Source organism: Ahaetulla prasina, chromosome 1 (assembly GCF_028640845.1).
Source record: "Ahaetulla prasina isolate Xishuangbanna chromosome 1, ASM2864084v1, whole genome shotgun sequence".
Lineage (NCBI taxonomy): Eukaryota > Metazoa > Chordata > Lepidosauria > Squamata > Colubridae > Ahaetulla > Ahaetulla prasina.
This window is the reverse complement of record NC_080539.1, coordinates 103,897,784-103,914,852: the sequence shown is the minus strand read 5'-3', so window position 1 is coordinate 103,914,852 and position 17,069 is coordinate 103,897,784. Positions and strand designations below refer to the sequence as shown.

The 17,069-nt window shown below is 42.6% G+C and overlaps 1 protein-coding gene and 1 long non-coding RNA gene across 6 annotated transcripts in view; one reads left to right on the top strand and one right to left on the bottom strand.

The window, feature by feature from the left end:
- MAP7 (microtubule associated protein 7) overlaps window positions 1-17,069 on the bottom strand; it is a 107,218-nt gene that overhangs the window by 76,942 nt on the left and 13,207 nt on the right. For 3 of the 4 annotated variants that reach the window (XM_058171016.1, XM_058171041.1, XM_058171023.1), the window contains exon 1: window positions 12,426-12,703. The exons of the other annotated variant lie outside the window; for it this stretch is intronic. In XM_058171016.1, coding sequence (XP_058026999.1) covers window positions 12,426-12,558 — 133 coding nt within the window. In that variant the 5' untranslated portion in view covers window positions 12,559-12,703. Of the gene's footprint in view, window positions 1-12,425; window positions 12,704-17,069 lie in introns of those variants that run through there. 4 annotated transcript variants of the gene reach the window in all.
- Window positions 13,436-17,069, top strand: part of LOC131192189 (uncharacterized) — a 50,883-nt gene continuing 47,249 nt past the window's right edge. For both annotated transcript variants that reach the window (XR_009153664.1, XR_009153663.1), the window contains exons 1-2: window positions 13,436-13,578; window positions 15,390-15,524. This is a non-coding gene — a long non-coding RNA (uncharacterized LOC131192189). The remainder of the gene's footprint in view (window positions 13,579-15,389; window positions 15,525-17,069) is intronic.

Here is a 17,069-nt window from a genome sequence, read left to right as displayed (position 1 = left end):
GTATCTCATTTAAAAGCCACCCATCTCCCTCACCGAGCGCTTCTAAGTGGTGTAGAAGTGAGACATAAAAACATAAAAGCCATTATTCAGGATAGGATTTTTGCAGAGTTTCTTCTTCCTAGATGAGACCCCAGCAATTTAGCTGGTCAGCTGTCTAGCTGTCTGTTCAAGAATGCTGTACAAACACTCATATCACCTTCCATTGGTCACATATTGTATATATTATGGGCATATATTCCTCCTCTTTTTTCCGCCTCTTTCCTAATCCAGACAAAGCAGCTAGGGGGGATATCAATACTAGCCATTCCCACATTGCATGAAATAAATGACATTTGGCTCTAGAATCAATTAGGAAAATCGCTGCTCGTTTGCGGAACAAAACAAACACTAGGTGAAGATTGACTCAGTCCCTTTTTCTTATTCAACAAACAATATGGTGCAGAATAAGACAGGACATCACTTAATTGCCTCTGTGGAGAGAAATTATTAAAAGGTTCTTTAAAAGATAAAACACAGAAAGACAAACAAGAAATAAGTAAATAACCATCCATATTTGCATTGGAGTTTCTGTTGCCTAGCTGGTGGTTGGAAAAGTTTTTAAATTTGTGAAGCCATTCCTACTCAACCTTTAAGGGGGTGAGAAGCTTTGAGTCAGTCTGGACTCTTGGTGACTGCCTGAACCAGTCCCTGAAGTTTTCTCAGCGAGATTTTAGAAGTGGTTTATCATTGCCTCCTTCCTAGAGCTGGGAAAGAGTAAATAGCAATAGCATTTAGATTTATATACTGCCCCATAGCTTTACAGCACTCTAGGAAATTTACAATGAAGCAGCATTATTTGAATATTGCCCCTAACAATCTGGATCCTCATTTTACCAATCTCGGAAGAAAGGAAGGCTGGGTCAACTTGAGCCCCGTCAGGATTGAACTCCAAGCTGTGAGCAGAGTTTGCCTGCCATACTGCACTTTAATCACTGCGCCACCAGTGCTCATGGCTTGAATGACCCAAGGTCACTCAACTAAGCTTTATGCTCCCAGTTCTAACCTCGTGTCTCAACCACTGTATTACACTGGCGCTCTCACTCCCAAATACTAAGAATATTTAAGTTCCTCATCTTTATTAGGACTCACTTTTCTATGTGGTATGACTTGCACTGCTCATTTATTTTATTTGTAAAATGGACTGATTTTTGTAGATGACTCACAGCCCTGACTTGGGGTATTGCTTTGTGTCTAAAGGATTTCTTCTTTCTGACCTAGGCTTCATTTTTGCTCTAAACACTGTTTCTGACAACTTCCCAAGGCTAAATTTTATTACCCTTGGTCACACCTGTGTAGCAGATGTATGAAAATACATCTACAGATAGCAACACTATTCCTGAATGTTGCAGTCACTGCTGCACAGACAGATATCTTCTTCAGTTCATAGCATAGGATCTCTCTCCCAGCCACTCCAAATATTAATTAGCCTATTTACATTTTGAAAAAGAGTATGATGTGAACTAGTATTTTGAAAAGCCTTGAAAAATCACTCCAATTCTTGTGGTGCAACACAGATCAGTTAGGTATCTAACTTTTTTACTTCCAGATGTGAACCGCAAATGTGTACCTTTTTCTTGCTGCAGTTTGGCTACTTGATAAAGCACTATTATTAGTCAGATTCTGCCTCAAGTCACTGGAGCTGTCACTGAGATAAGTTTTGAATTAAACTATGCTGTCAGCATAGTCTTTTGATACAGTTAGCTTGTCCTTGAGATGTCTTAAATCAAAAAGAAATTTGGAAACAAATAGCCCAATTCAAGGTCTATGATTCCATGCTGAAGCTAAGTAACAGCAATGAGAGAGACAATGAAATAAATGCTGACTCGCTCCTGTTGCACCCTCCTTTTTTGTACGGCTCAGGATCTGTTGTGCAAAGTTCATCTGCTATTCACACTGAATACAATATACAATTCCTTCTGCTAACAAAAAAAGGAAGCAATGTGTCAACTCTGAAGCGAACCTGGCTGAAGCCATCTTTTCCTGCCTCATAGTTGCCATGAATTTTGAACAGGGGAAGGGAGGGGGGAAATAGATAGACCGGCTACCAGTCAAAACAAAAGGTTTTCTTATGGGAACTAAGGTCATCCCAACAGGTGGTGAGAGAGGGAGGAGAGGAGTGACCAAGCAGCCTCCCAGCTGCTTTCATTAGACAATGTAACCTGTGACATCTGGGGAGGGAAATATTTGCTCTTTTAATTAGAGGGGAAACCGCAGGAATTTTCAGAGTTGGTTTTCACTAGCTGTGCCAATATGGTGTATCCAATAAACATGTTATTTGAGGAATCTACCTGTCTCGGAGTTCTGCTTTTAGAGGATGCATTACTCGGAACCCTGACAATGTTACAAATATACATAACTCCCTGTTTTTATGTTTTAATGGCAGATTTGTGCTCCAAAACGGAGTAATGTTTTTTCCAAAGTTTTGCTAATAGTTCCCAATCCACATGATCTTAATGGATGAAGCATGGAAAACAATGCAGATGGCTCTGCATCCTCATTCAGCATGAGGTCTTTTCTGTTTTGTTTTATTTTCAGGTGCTGTCAGCCACCTATTTGCATATCTGTGGACTCCTGAATTATGACTGCAGCAAGATGGAAATGAATACAGTACCAGAACTCTTGCAAATCTTTATGTTTCCAAACAAAAGAAAAGGGAACTTGAGTAATATGGATCAACTGCAAGAATGAAGGCTGAACCAAAGATTCAATCTCTTCATGACCCAGAATTACATAACTTATTCTATCCTGGACTGAATATACCAGTCCTAATTGTGATCTTATTTTGCAACAGCCTTATTTGCCTTAATGCCATTTCTCAACTACTCAAATTTGCTTTGCATTTCTCCTCTTGCTTCCTATTAGCATAATGCAATTATAAAATATATCTGCTTATCGTCAATTTTCTTCATGCTTCATGTTTTATTTTTAAAAAAACTGAGGTGCACAGCCTTGCTAAAGATGCGTTTTAGAGATGAATTTTATACAATCACACACAAGGAAAAGTTGCATCATATTCAACAGAACCTGATTTGTACTGTTAAAAGAAATGATCCCGTCTGTTTTGGGGGGCTGCTATATTTTAAGCCAAGATTGACAAACGTCATATGCTGCCCTCACAAGCTGAATTTTTTGAATTTCATAGACTTCTGGAGTTGGAAGACAATCCAGCAATTAGCTCAATCTTGAAAGAGTTATGGCAATCAGATGATCTGCACAATTATCTCAGTGCAGGAAATAATATTTGACTACCTTTGAGTTACCAAAAAATGGTTCAATTCCCTGGAAATGTTTGACTGATCAGCAGGTTGTTGCTTATGCCAAGGATGTGCATCAGCACTAATCTTGCCCTACCTTACCCCTAGGCAGGCTGTCTTGGTTGTTTTCTTTCTCTTCAAACAGCACCTGCATGCCTATCTTCTATGTTTTATATTCATCCTTTCTTTTACCATTTATAAATCCACATATATTTTAATCCAACTACAAAAACAGTATGGGTTGTGTGTGGGATGGGTGTGTGTGTGTGTGTATACTTGCATCTTTTGGAGGGTGTAGGGTTGCCATATAGGCTTATTCTGAGTTCAAGCTATTTCTTCCAGAGTTTGGTCTAAAAGTAATATAGGTAGTCCTCAAGTTACAGCCACAATTGAGCCCAAAAGTTATGTTGCTAAGTGAAACATTTGTTGAGTGAGTTTGCCTCATTTTTTGACTTTTTCTTGCCACAGTTGTTAAGTGAATCGTTGCATTTGTTAAGTTATTAACATGGTTGTTAAGTGAATCTGGTTTCCCCATTGACTTTGCTTGGCAGAAAGTCGCAAAAGCTAATCATATGACCCCAGGACACTGCAACCGTCGTAAATATACTTTTTGTTATGCGGAGATTTTCAACCGCGGACCTTCTTGCCCTGCGAGATTCCCCTCTCTCGCAGGTCTGGCCCTCCACACTATCGAGGGCACATCTTGAGGACGGGTTTTGGAACCCCGAGAGTTTGCATGCGAAATCTAGGAGGCTTAGGGGATTTTTAATGAATTGTTTTAATCGTTTTTTATCGGGGAGTTTTAAGGGGAATTTTAAGGGGGGGAGGGAAATTGACGGGTTTGGTTCGGGTGGGTGGGTGGGTGGGTGGGGGAAACCCGTCAGGGAGGGAGCTAGGTCCACCATGCGTTCGCGGCGGTAACTTAATAGGTCCTAGGGTTGTGGAGAGGGGTGTCGTTCCAGTTTGTCAGGGTCGAGCTATTACTACGGTAAGTGGGAGAGGCAGATATGACGGAAGGGGGGGCCACATCAGGTTTCGGGGGCTCGCCCTCGCTGTTTACGAGCGATTGCGTGCTCCGGCCCTCCAGGATTTTCCCGTGACCCGAGTGGCCAGAATGCTCAGGACCTGGGCCTTCGGCTGATGTTATGTAATGCCAGGTCCATGGTTAATAAAGCCCCCCTGATCGCAGACCTTATTCAGGAAGGGACCGTGGACGTGATGGGCGTTACAGAGACCTGGTTGGGCACTGAAGGGGGGGCCCCCCTAGTGGAGATGTGCCCACCAGGTTTCCGAGCATTCCATCAGCTGAGGGCCCAGGATAGGGGTGGCGGGGTGGCGGTTATTATTAAGGAGAGTCTGGAGCCGAGGGAGACCACTGTGCCTCAGATAGCTGGGTGTGAAACCCTCTACGTGAAGTGGGGTCGTAGGACTCAGGTGGGCTTGTTGATCACGTACCTGGCTCCTTGCTGCGTGACAAGAGCCCTGCCTGAGCTTTTGGAGTTGCTGGCCGGGTTGGCAGTTGAAACCCCTAGACTGTTGGTCATGGGGGATTTCAATTTGCCATCAGCCGGCACAGCTTCCTCGGCAGCTCAGGAGTTCATGGCTTCCATGATGGCCATGGACCTGAGTCAACTAATCGACGGCCCTACCCACGTCGGGGGAGGCACCCTAGACTTGATTTTTATCTCTGGCCAGTGGTTGAATGATCTGGTTTTAAATGATTTAGTTGTTGAACCTTTGTCATGGTCAGATCATCTTCTCCTTCGTCTAGACTTTCTGACCGCTACCCACCACCGCAGGGAGACGGAACCAATGCGCTGGTTCCGTCCCAGGCGCCTGATGGACCCGGAGAGGTTCCTGAGGGAGCTTGGGCCATTTCCCAGCACCTGGCCCATGACACGACTGAAGAACTAGTTGCGGCCTAGGAACAGGCCGCGGCTGGAGCTTTGGACCGTGTCGTGCCTTTGCGGCCTCTGACTCGGCGTCGGTCTCAACCAGCTCCTTGGTTCTCTGAGGAGCTGAGGGAGATGAAGCGCCAGAGAAGACGCCTAGAGAGTATCTGGAGATCCAGCCGTTCTGAGGCTGACCGGACACTAGTTAGGTCCTATAGTAGGACCTACCTAGTGGCACTGAGGGGGCCCCTAGTGGAGATGTGCCCACCAGGTTTCCGAGCATTCCATCAGCCGAGGGCCAGGATAGGGGTGGCGGGGTGGCGGTTATTATTAAGGAGAGTCTTGAGCCGAGGAGACCACTGTGCCTCAGATAGCTGGGTGTGAAACCTCTCGTGAAGTGGGGTCGTAGGACTCAGGTGGGCTTGTTGATCACGTACCTGGCTCCTTGCTGCGTGACAAGAGCCCTGCCTGAGCTTTTGGAGTTGCTGGCCGGGTTGGCAGTTGAAACCCCTAGACTGTTGGTCATGGGGGATTTCAATTTGCCATCAGCCGGCACAGCTTCCTCGGCAGCTCAGGAGTTCATGGCTTCCATGATGGCCATGGACCTGAGTCAACTAATCGACGGCCCTACCCACGTCGGGGGAGGCACCCTAGACTTGATTTTTATCTCTGGCCAGTGGTTGAATGATCTGGTTTTAAATGATTTAGTTGTTGAACCTTTGTCATGGTCAGATCATTTTCTCCTTCGTCTAGACTTTCTGACCGCTACCCACCACCGCAGGGAGACGGAACCAATGCGCTGGTTCCATCCCAGGCACCTGATGGACCCGGAGAGGTTCCTGAGGGAGCTTGGGCCATTTCCCAGCACCTGGCCCATGACACGACTGAAGAACTAGTTGCGGCCTAGGAACAGGCCGCGGCTGGAGCTTTGGACCGTGTCGTGCCTTTGCGGCCTCTGACTCGGCGTCGGTCTCAACCAGCTCCTTGGTTCTCTGAGGAGCTGAGGGAGATGAAGCGCCAGAGAAGACGCCTAGAGAGTATCTGGAGATCCAGCCGTTCTGAGGCTGACCGGACACTAGTTAGGTCCTATAGTAGGACCTACCTAGTGGCACTGAGGGATGCGAAACGTTCCTACGTTTCCTCCCTCATTGCGTCGGCAGATAACCGCCCGGCCGCCCTGTTTCGGGTTACCCGCTCTCTCCTTCATCAGGAGGGGCGGGAGGACCCCCTACAAGGGCGTGCCGAGGAGTTTAACGGTTATCTATACGATAAAATCGTTCAGCTTCGGGACGGATTGGATCAAAATTGGGTAGATCCAGGTGAGGGTTCCGAGACCCATCTTGTTGAGGTGGTTTGGGATGACTTTGATCCGGTGACTCCCGAGGACATGGACAGGTTGCTGGGTAGGCTGAATGCCACTACATGTTGGATCCATGCCCCTCCTGGTTAGTACTGGCTACTCAGGAGGTGACACGAGGCTGGCTCCGGGGGATTACAAATGCTTCATTGCGGGAGGGGATCTTTCCCGCTGCCTTGAAAGAGGCGGTGGTGAGACCCCTCCTCAAGAAGCCTTCCCTGGACCCAGCTGTTTTAGGGAATTACCGGCCAGTCTCCAATCTTCGCTTCACGGCGAAGGTTGTAGAGAGTGTGGTGGCATGTCAGCTACCCCAGCACCTGGATGAAGCTGTCTATCTAGACCCGTTCCAGTCCGGCTTCTGGCCCGGATACAGTATGGAGACAGCTTTGGTCGCACTGGTGGATGATCTCTGGAGGGCCAGGGACAAGGGTTACTCCTCTGCCCTGGTCCTATTAGACCTCTCAGCGGCTTTTGATACCATCGACCATGGTATCCTGCTGCGCCAGTTGGAGGGGTTGGGAGTGGGAGGCACCGTTTATCGGTGGTTCTCCTCCTACCTCTCTGACCGGACGCAGACGGTGTTGACAGGGGGGCAGAGATCGACTCCAAGATGCCTCATGTGTGGGGTGCCGCAGGGGTCGATTCTCTCACCCCTCCTGTTCAACATCTATATGAAGCCGCTGGGTGAGATCATCAATGGCTTCGGGGTGAGATACCAACTGTACGCTGATGACACCCAGCTGTACTTTTCCACCCCGAGCCACCCCAGTGAAGCTGTCGAAGTGCTGGCCTGGTGTTTGGAAGCCGTACGGGCCTGGATGGGGAGGAACAGGCTCAAACTTAATCCCTCCAAGATGGAGTGGCTGTGGATGCCGGCATCTCGGTACAGTCAGCTGCAGATGCGGCTGTCTGTCGGGGGTGAGTCATTGGCCCCGATGGAGAAGGTACGCAACTTGGGCGTGCTCCTGGATGGTCGGTTGTCCTTTGAAGATCATTTGGCGACCGTCTCCAGGAGAGCTTTTTATCAGGTTCGCTGATCCGCCAGTTGCATCCCTTCCTGGACCGGGATGCCTTATGCACGGTCACTCATGCTCTCGTTACCTCTCGCCTGGACTACTGCAATGCTCTCTACATGGGGCTCCCCTTGAAGAGCACCCGGAGACTTCAGCTAGTCCAGAATGCGGCTGCGCGGGTTATTGAGGGAGCGGTTCGGAGCTCCCACGTAACACCTATCCTGCGCAGACTGCACTGGCTACTTGTTGTTTTCCGGGTGTGCTTCAAGGTATTGGTTACCACCTTTAAAGCGCTCCATGGCTTAGGACCGGGTTACTTACGGGACCGTCTACTGCCGGCCTCGATCTCCCATCGCCCGGTGCGCTCCCATAGAGAGGGACTCCTCAGGGTGCCGTCAGCCAAACAGTGTCGACTGGCGGCCCCCAGGGGGAGGGCCTTCTCTGTGGGGGCTCCGACTCTGTGGAACGAACTTCCCCCCGGACTTCAACAACTACCAGACCTTAGGACCTTTCGCCGCAAACTTAAAACCTATTTATTTTGTATGGCTGGACTAGCTTGATTTTTTATCTTTAAATTTTAATTGATTTTTGATGGGTTTTTAAAATTTAAATTTTTGTAATTTTATGGGGGTGTATGTTATTTTAATATTTGGGCAAATTTAAATCAGTTTTTTAAGGGTTGTTTTTACTATTGTGTATGTTTGTATTTTATCTGCCTGTTCATCGCCCTGAGTCCTTCGGGAGAAGGGCGGTATACAAATTAAAATATTCTATTCTATTCTATTCTATATGAACCAGCTGCCAAGCATCTGAATTTTGATCATGTGACCCTGGGGATGCTGGAAAGGTCATAAGTGTGAAAAATCTAGGCTTTTTTCAATGCCACTGTAGCTTTGAACTGTCGCTAAATGAACTGTTGTAAGTGGAGGATTACCTGTACTTCTGTTTAAAAGGTTGAGACGGAACTGTCAAACCATTTTTAACTTCCTTAAGATGTAGTATCTGTCTTCACCACTTTAAAAAGTTCCTTTTAGAACTATGTTTTGAAGTTTGCATGCACTGATTTAATTGAAGTTACCCGTGTAAATATCCACATTGCATGAATTTTACATGCTATTGCTTTTCTTTTAAGATGTAATGACACCACTTTCTCTCAGTCTAATTAATCCTGAATTGTCCTTTGCAAAATCCTAAAACCTTTGCAAAATTCTAAAACCACTTCTAAGCAAAGACGTCTGTCCAAGCATTTCTTTGGCTTCCAGTAGCCATAAAGGCTAAGCAAAAAGGTATTCAAAGGCTTTGCCAGAGAGGTTCAGAGCAAAGACATCCTTCATAATAATGAGTATCTATTACGTACAGTCATTAGTCATTATCAGTTAGGAGGGAAAAGTGAAAACATCAACCATTTGTCACTGCTTGCTTTCGTGGGCTGTGGCACCCAAGTTACCAGTGTCATGAAATGGCCATTAGGAACAGCCCTATGTTTTCTGTTAAGTAAAGCTTTGGCAGCTTTCAATTCACTAACACCATACTGGAAAGACAAGTTTTTGCCTTCTTGTGAAAGGAAGGAGAAGTTTTAAAGAATAGAAAGGTACAGTAAGAACTTTATGAGTAATTGAGTTAATGCTGTCTGAATGGGTGTATCAGGGCAAAATAAAAACTGATTGTGAAAAGAGATATCTAAACCCTTCAGAGAATTAAAAAAAGGTGCCAGCACAGTTGGGCACTCTTCCAACAATGCCATCAAAGTCTGCACTATCACAATCCATATCTGAACTGGAACAAGGATGGTCAATTGACAAATATTAAAATAGGCCATTCCCATTTAGTGCCCTCCAGATGCACTTGAGCTTCCAACTTGCCACAATCCTGAGCAACTGGTCATTTCAATCTGAAGAGACAATCATTCCATGGCTTGTTCTATAGCTATTCATAACATGCCCTTTATTCTTTCTCAATATCCAGAAGATTCTCTCGGGTTATTTTTTTCATGAGTCAAGCTCTTTAGTTTACATCTCTTTACACATGAATTTGGGAGCAAATTTTATTGAATGAGCACAGCTACAATTGTTCTCCTAATCTCTGAATCCAACCCTCCAGAGTGCACTTATGCAAAAACTGATGAGCAGTAAAAGCAGCTATCAAGCTTCATAAGATGAGCAACAATCACACATCTTCCCCTTCACATTTTCAGAACAATGAAAACTGAAAAATGTACCGCTATTAATAAAATAAATATCTCTCATCTTTTTTTTGAACTATAGAAGGAAGAGTTTGTCTGGAAACATATTCATTATCATGCAAACATCATATTAAAGTGTTTGTGGCCATGATAGACATCCCTGTCATGTACCAAACTAAGAATAAAGAGATGTTTATGCTAAAAAAATCTCAAAGTAAAAAGAAAATAAATTCAATATTATTATTTTCATACAGATCTTGTCCAGCCACGTTCATGCTTAACAGACCTAGGCATCAATTTCTTTACAATCCATTTTAGAACAACAACAATTTTTAAGAATGACAAAAGCTAAACATAAGTTTGTTGCTAAACTGTATTTCATGCTAAGTACATTGCTATTTGCCACATGCTTGGCATTTTGAGATTTACAAAAAGAACCTTGGAAAAATTAAAAACATGTCTTGAAATCAAATATGTTAATGACATGTATTTGGTATGTTAAACATTATTCTGGCCATCCAGATGGAGATAGCAATATAGAAATGAAAAGACACTGTCCCATGGGGGAGTCATCCTTCATTTTATTTGCTGTTTTCAACATAAGAAAGCTGTTTTTTTCCAGTGCTTAGAAGCTCTTAATTCAGAGCAGTGTTAGGAGGACAAAATGTTGATATTTGTGGTCACAAATAATGGCATCCAAAATAAATGAATATTCCTTACATTTTATGGAGCCACAGCATTCTAAAATACAAGCTGCATCTATTAACTTCCAGACAAATAATTATAAAGTAAGCATTTTTAATGTTTTGCTCCGACTTTCATCATATAAAAGTCTCTTAGCCAAAACAAACTTGTGACTAGCTTATTCAAATTGTTGCCAAGGATACAAGGATAGCACGTGTGTGCTACTTACTGACTTTAGAAACAATATAATCAACTTTAGGGATTGAAAACTACTACCATCAATCCTATAGTTGGCTTATATAAGGGAGGGGCTGAAAACTGAATGGATCACTAGGCATTTTAAATAGGTATAAAAAGTGATAAATCACAGAATGGCAAGCCCAGTAATTTGAAACTTTGGTGCAAAATGAATTCAATTTTAGTTTTGACCTAAAATAATCCAACAAACTTTTAAGCAACTACAGTAAAAATATGCAGACACCAAAGATACTGCAGCAACAAAAATAAGATTCTGAAGCACTCTGGATATTCAAATGAAAATTGATAAATCTCATTTTTTTCCCAGCACAGAAGAGGAATGATATGTTCCACCTTGCAACATTCTTGTGCCCTCACCTACTGTCTGGGAAAATTAGCAACAATCAGTTGGCACCCAATTTATCCTTTCCAGGACATCTTGCAGAATAAACTTTGAGTGCTTAATGGACACTCCAATACCGAGTTTATCCAGGAGAGAATCTGCATCCTAGAAATTAGAAAGTGCTAATCCAAACAAGATTGCAAAGACTTTGTTGCTAAATAGCCCACTGGATCTACATTTCTCGCAGTACCTGCACAGACCAGATTTACAATATTATAGAATTCTAATGTGGCTAGGAAACAGACTAAAATATAAATGCTGCTGGTTGTTTTCTAAGCATATTATAGAAGTGGGTTAGACAGCAAGAGACGTGGAAGGGGAACTGTTTCAAATAATCATTACTTTAGTTTCTTTGGGATTTTCACCCCTTTTTCCATATTTAAATCGGATTAATTAAATTAAATTAAAATATTTAAATTGTTAAACATTTTAACACGGATGTTTTAAAGAAGCTAGGTTCCTGGAAGTTAGTGATTCAGAGCAGGATATGAAAGAAACTGTCACTTTCAAATAACTATGACCATTTATCTAAATTGGTAAATATTAACCAGTCAAACCCTCCTATTAGTTGTCTGGTTGAATGAAGAGGAAAAATAAACAACCTACTAAGTCCACAAAGCTATTGAAGTTTATGGTGCCTCTTTCACAAATACTACCCAAAAACTGATGGCTCTTCCCCATTCCCATCTTATGTTTCTAAATTCTGTAAGTTATTTATCACATGCAAAAGAAAAAAAAATACTCAAGTCAACCAGTGTTCACTTTACAAATCAAAGCTGAAAAACTGATGGCGAAGTAATCTAAAGTTTTAATAATCTAAGCTTTTAACAACTCGGATAAACTGAGACCAGGACTGTTACAGAAACAAGATTTTGTGAAGAACCCTGACATAAAGTAACTAAGAAGCCGGGCAGTTTTGCTAAAGTCAGTATATGGGTCTTTATGAATATTTAAATCATTTGAGTACATTTGTTCATGCAGTAATGCATAAAATGCAATTGATATAATAACCGGGAGCAAACTTCCGTTTTCTCGAAGGCCAGTTTCTCCATGTTAATGCCTTCATTTTACTAATACATGCCAAATGAATAAAACAAGTACTTATTCCTGCATAGATACAAATTTCATCACTCGTTTAACAGCGTTCCTTTTAAGAAGCTGCATGTCTAGAAGATTGCTTATTAATGTGATAAATATCAAGACAAGAAGCAACTTGCAACAGTTAAGAAGCCAGAGGCCTACTTTTAATATGGTTACCCAATGCAAAAAAAAATGAAAGCACCAAGAATAGCAACGCGTGGTACTCGGCCATCGCGATGCCAGATGTAGTCAACCCAAACTTGCCTGGCTAAAGTAATGCATACCTTTTGATCTCTTGGAATGGTTGCTCTTTTGATGCTCGTCCTCCTCATTAATGGTAAACAGAACAGGTGTATTTGGCCTCACGCCTGGCTTCTTCAGCCGCTCTTGCCGGAGACCAGCTGCTGAACCTGGCATTATGGCCAGTCCTTCTCTTCCCCCCCTCCCCACTTAGAATCTGTCAATTCCAGCTAGCTGCAAAGCTGTGGATTCATTTGTAACACATCCTGTGAGGGCCCAGCAGAATGCAAACAGCAGAGATACACCAAATTGGCAGATAGGAGCTTATAATTTCTTGTACCTTGACAAAAAAAAAAAGGGGAGGGGGCTTAATTAAAAGTCCATTGGTTGGAATGCCTCCTCCTTCCCCTCCTTGTCGTCCTCTTCCTCCCTTTGGAGCTTTAAACTTGTTCAGTCAGATCCCTGGGCTTCTTTCTTTCCTGATGCAGCACCTTTTTCCTCCCGGGTATCTTCTTTCTGCTTCTTACTGAAATATTCAGCACAGAGCCCAAGAGAAGAAAATATGATACGCCACCATTAGCAGTTGCCCTGACAACAGTGACATATCCAAATCAAAAAGGAGGTCCATGAATGTCGTCTCCTCAGCTGCAGGAAAACAGGCTGCCGGAATGTCCTCTCAGAGTGTTCTGTCTCCCGCGGCAAAGGAAAGCTGGCCTGAACAGCTAAAACCACAAGGCAGGCTGGGCTCCCCTCAGAGGCGACTGGAGGACGGCTGGAGCTCTTGCTGCATCGGCCCGAGAAGTTGAAAGAAAGGGAAGCCAGCAAAAGGAGGTAGAGGAATTTGATTCCAGCTTCTCCCGCCAATCAATCCTCAAAGAACCGTACCAAAGCAAAGACACCCAAAGCTGTTTGTTTCCTTTTCTTCTTAAGTTCACAGAGCCACAGACAGATCACCGTATGCAGCTCAAACACAGCTTCTTCATAGGAGGACTTCATGAAGGAAGGAAAAAAAACGGATGGTCACCTTTAAGTTGCTCCTTGTTAAAAGGAAGAGTTAGAAAGCAAGAGGATTCACCCTTTGTGTGAAACATTGGCACTTTATCTGGGGAACGTTGACCAACGCAGCACAAAGGTTGATGCTGACAATAGCAGCAATGAATGTAGGTAGGACAAAGTACCACTGACGTCTCCTGGAAGGTGAGTTGTAATACAAAAACACCCTTTGCAGTTTATAATAACATTCCTAAACCTTTAAAAGTTTGTTTAAATTTGTTAAAATAAATGAGTGTTTGGAGTTTGCTTAAAAGATTTTTTTTTTTACTTTGCATCTTCCTTACTGATTATAAATGAAGATATTGAAAAAGCAATAATAAAACATTACTGTAAAATAACTGTAATCTAATTAAAAAAACCTAAGCAGGAAAAAATATTTGAATTGAGCTTGACTTGAGTGCAATTTCATAGGCATGTGGTTTTATTGGCAATATTTTTTTGAAAACAGAAGAAAGACCATTCAAATAATTGCTTCTATAGAAAAGACTAAGAGTTCCATAATGTATCCATAATAATCACAGAGGGTTCTGGTTCTAACTGAAATTCCTTTGGGGAAGGTTAGGCTCCACAAAACAGATTTTTACATCAGTAAACTTTAAACTGTCCAGAGCTTGAAATGAATTGATAAGCAGTCATAATTATTTACGATTCTGAACTGTCAGAATAAAACTACACTCATGGTTTTTTTTTAATTAAAGAAATTGTGTGGCATGCCCAGTGTTAAAAAAAACAAAACAGTTGCTAGGCAGAAAAACTACTTTGCTGTTTTCTGCCAGTTTTCATTTAATCAGATGAAAGAGAATTTGATTTAGAAATTCCTTCAATGGAGAAGAGGATTTTGGCTAGATTTCATGGATAGAATGTGGTGTGGTTTTGCTGACCAAGAAAGATGCATAGATGTCCTTTAAAGCAGGGGTCTCCAACCTTGGTCCCTTTAAGACTTCTGAACTTCAACTCCCAGAGTCCCTCAGCCAGCAAAGCTAGCTGAGGAAATCTGGGAGTTGAAGTCCACAAGTCTTAAAGAGACCAAGGTTGGAGACCCCTGCTTTAAACAGTCATCTCGCAAATGGATACGGTTATTTGGATATGAAACAGAAAGGGAACTTGTTCTTGGATTAGAAAAAATACATTTGAGTCAAGGACATGCTGACAGGGTGCAACAGACTTGCCATACCAAATCACCATCTCCACATTGTCAAATTTGTATTTTCCCGGGCCCATGCAGCTACTGTACTGTGGCTTCTTTAAGGAGATACCAACAGATACAGGGACTGTGTTTATTCGTCCTCCAAACCTCTTTTTCCCCTTTCTGCATGATAAGAGCCATGGTGGCACAGTGGTTAGAATGCAGTATTGCAGGCTAATTCTGCCAACTGCCAAAAGTTCAATTCTCACCGACTCAAAGTTGACTCAGCCTTCTATCCTTCCGATGTTGGTAAAATGAGGACCGAGATTGTTGGGGGCAATATGCTGACATTGCCACCCACTTAGAGAGGGCAGTAAAGCACTGTGAAGTGGTATATAAGTCTAAGTGCTATTATTATTGCTATAAAAAAGTCATCTCATCCCCATCCCATCCGGTTACTCCTCTGCCCTCTTCTACTGTGGGGCACTTTACATATCCATTTGGGAGAAATGTTATCTAATTCATCAAATATGCATGCATGGATAACTTTGCCATGAAAAAGATTCTTGTCTTAAGCTTTGTTCACATGCAGCCCTGACCTGTGGTTTGCTTAACTGCAGCATGAGGAAAACACTGTTGGATGGACCAAACATCATACTAAGCCAAAAATAAAGTTTTACTAGGTAACCCATGACCAACTGAATCATTATTTCACAGATATTTCCTTATCTAAATAGAGAAAGGGAATGACCAAGGGGGTTAGGGGAAGCAGTGGGAGCAGAAGCGATTTCTGACTTCCTGCCAACTTCCCCACTGACTTTCCTTGCAGGCTGGCAAAGAGTGCTAGAAATGATGATTATGTGATTGCGGCTGACTGCGGTGGTGTGGCAGCACTGAAGCGGCTACGAGTCTGCCAAATTTCAGTCCCATGGGAGTCACCTATCCCTGCTTTTGGACTCATTCTGTAAGTTAACCCATTTAAGATACATTGATTGAAAAATTGTTGCCCTGTGATGTAACACTTCAATTGAAGGTTACAAACAATCAAACAGACATGAGCATTGAGTCCATAAGGGCTGAGTTGATCTTAATTCAAACCAAAAATCATGCAGCATGACATGTGAACCCAAACTGATTACAGGGATGGGAGCAATTAGCATGCACTACAGTTATGAACGATAGCTAATAGTACTCTGGTGCTTTCTGAAGAGACTGTGACTAGTGAAAAGTGAAAGGAAGCCAGAATCTCCATTAAATAGTATTAATCCTCATGATTTTTGGCTGATATGCAACGTCCAAGGTTTACAAAAGAAGTACAAAAATAGTTTTTGAGCTAATCCTAGGAAACAAAATACAGATAGTCTTCAACTTCAATTGTGGTCATATTGAGCCCAACATTTCTGTTGTTAAGTGAGACATTCGTTAAGTGAATTTTATCCCATTTTATGAGCTTTCCTGCCACAGTTTTTAAGTGAATCACCAGTGTTGATAAGTGAGAACTCGGTTGTTAAGTGAATCTAGGTTCCCCATTGACTTTGGATGTTCAAAGTTTCCAGAAGATGATCACATGATCGGTCATTAGTCTGAACCAGTTGCCAAGCACCTGAATTTTGATCACATGATCATGGGAATGCTGCAAAGGTCGCAAGTGTGAAAAATGGTCATAAGTCATCTTTTTTTTCAGTGCCGTTGTAACTTTGAACCGTCATTAAATGAACGGTTGTAAGTTGAGGACTACCTGTAATTCACATTTGTACTTTTAATAAAAGAAAATGCAAGGACTCCTTGCTAAGTAAACAGAATTATTTACTTTGGATTGACTGCATTGATAGAAATACAACCAGCTGGGTAAATTTGAGCCAGTTACTCTCTCTTAGCCCAACCCAACCCACCTCTCAAGATTGTTGTTCTGGGGAAAATAGGAGGAGAGGGAAGATGGCTTAGATATGTTTGCCTCCTTGGGTTCTTTGTAAAAATAATGCAGGCAAGCAAACAAGCAAATACCTAGCCTGACTAGGTGGCTCAGTGGCTAAGACCCTAAGCTTGTCGATCAGAAAGGTCAGCAGTTCAGTGGTTCAAATCCCTGCGTAAGCAAGGAGTTGGACCAGATGACCTCTCTAAGGCCTCTTCCAACTGCTAGAAGCAGACTGGCTGGTTTATCTTTTCCATTGTGGCAGCCTAACAAAACAACTTTGTTTCCATATTCAGGGCTAGGGCATTTGCAATAATTTTATCACCAAACAAAGAAAATGTTTCTCAGTACATCAGGAACATTTCTATTTTATAATCTATGCAACTGAAAAAAAAAATTAAAAAAATTTAGAGAGTAGAATTTCAAAGTGATAGCAATTGAAGAACAAAAAGAGAAAAAAATGGTTTAACAATGATATTTTAAATCAGGCTCAGTTGATAAAATGTTTTTATGTTTCTTAAATTCATATTTTAAAATTCTTGAATCCTCTTGCACAAGACTGTTTTTGATGAGATGCTTGCTTATTTCAAGTTACAT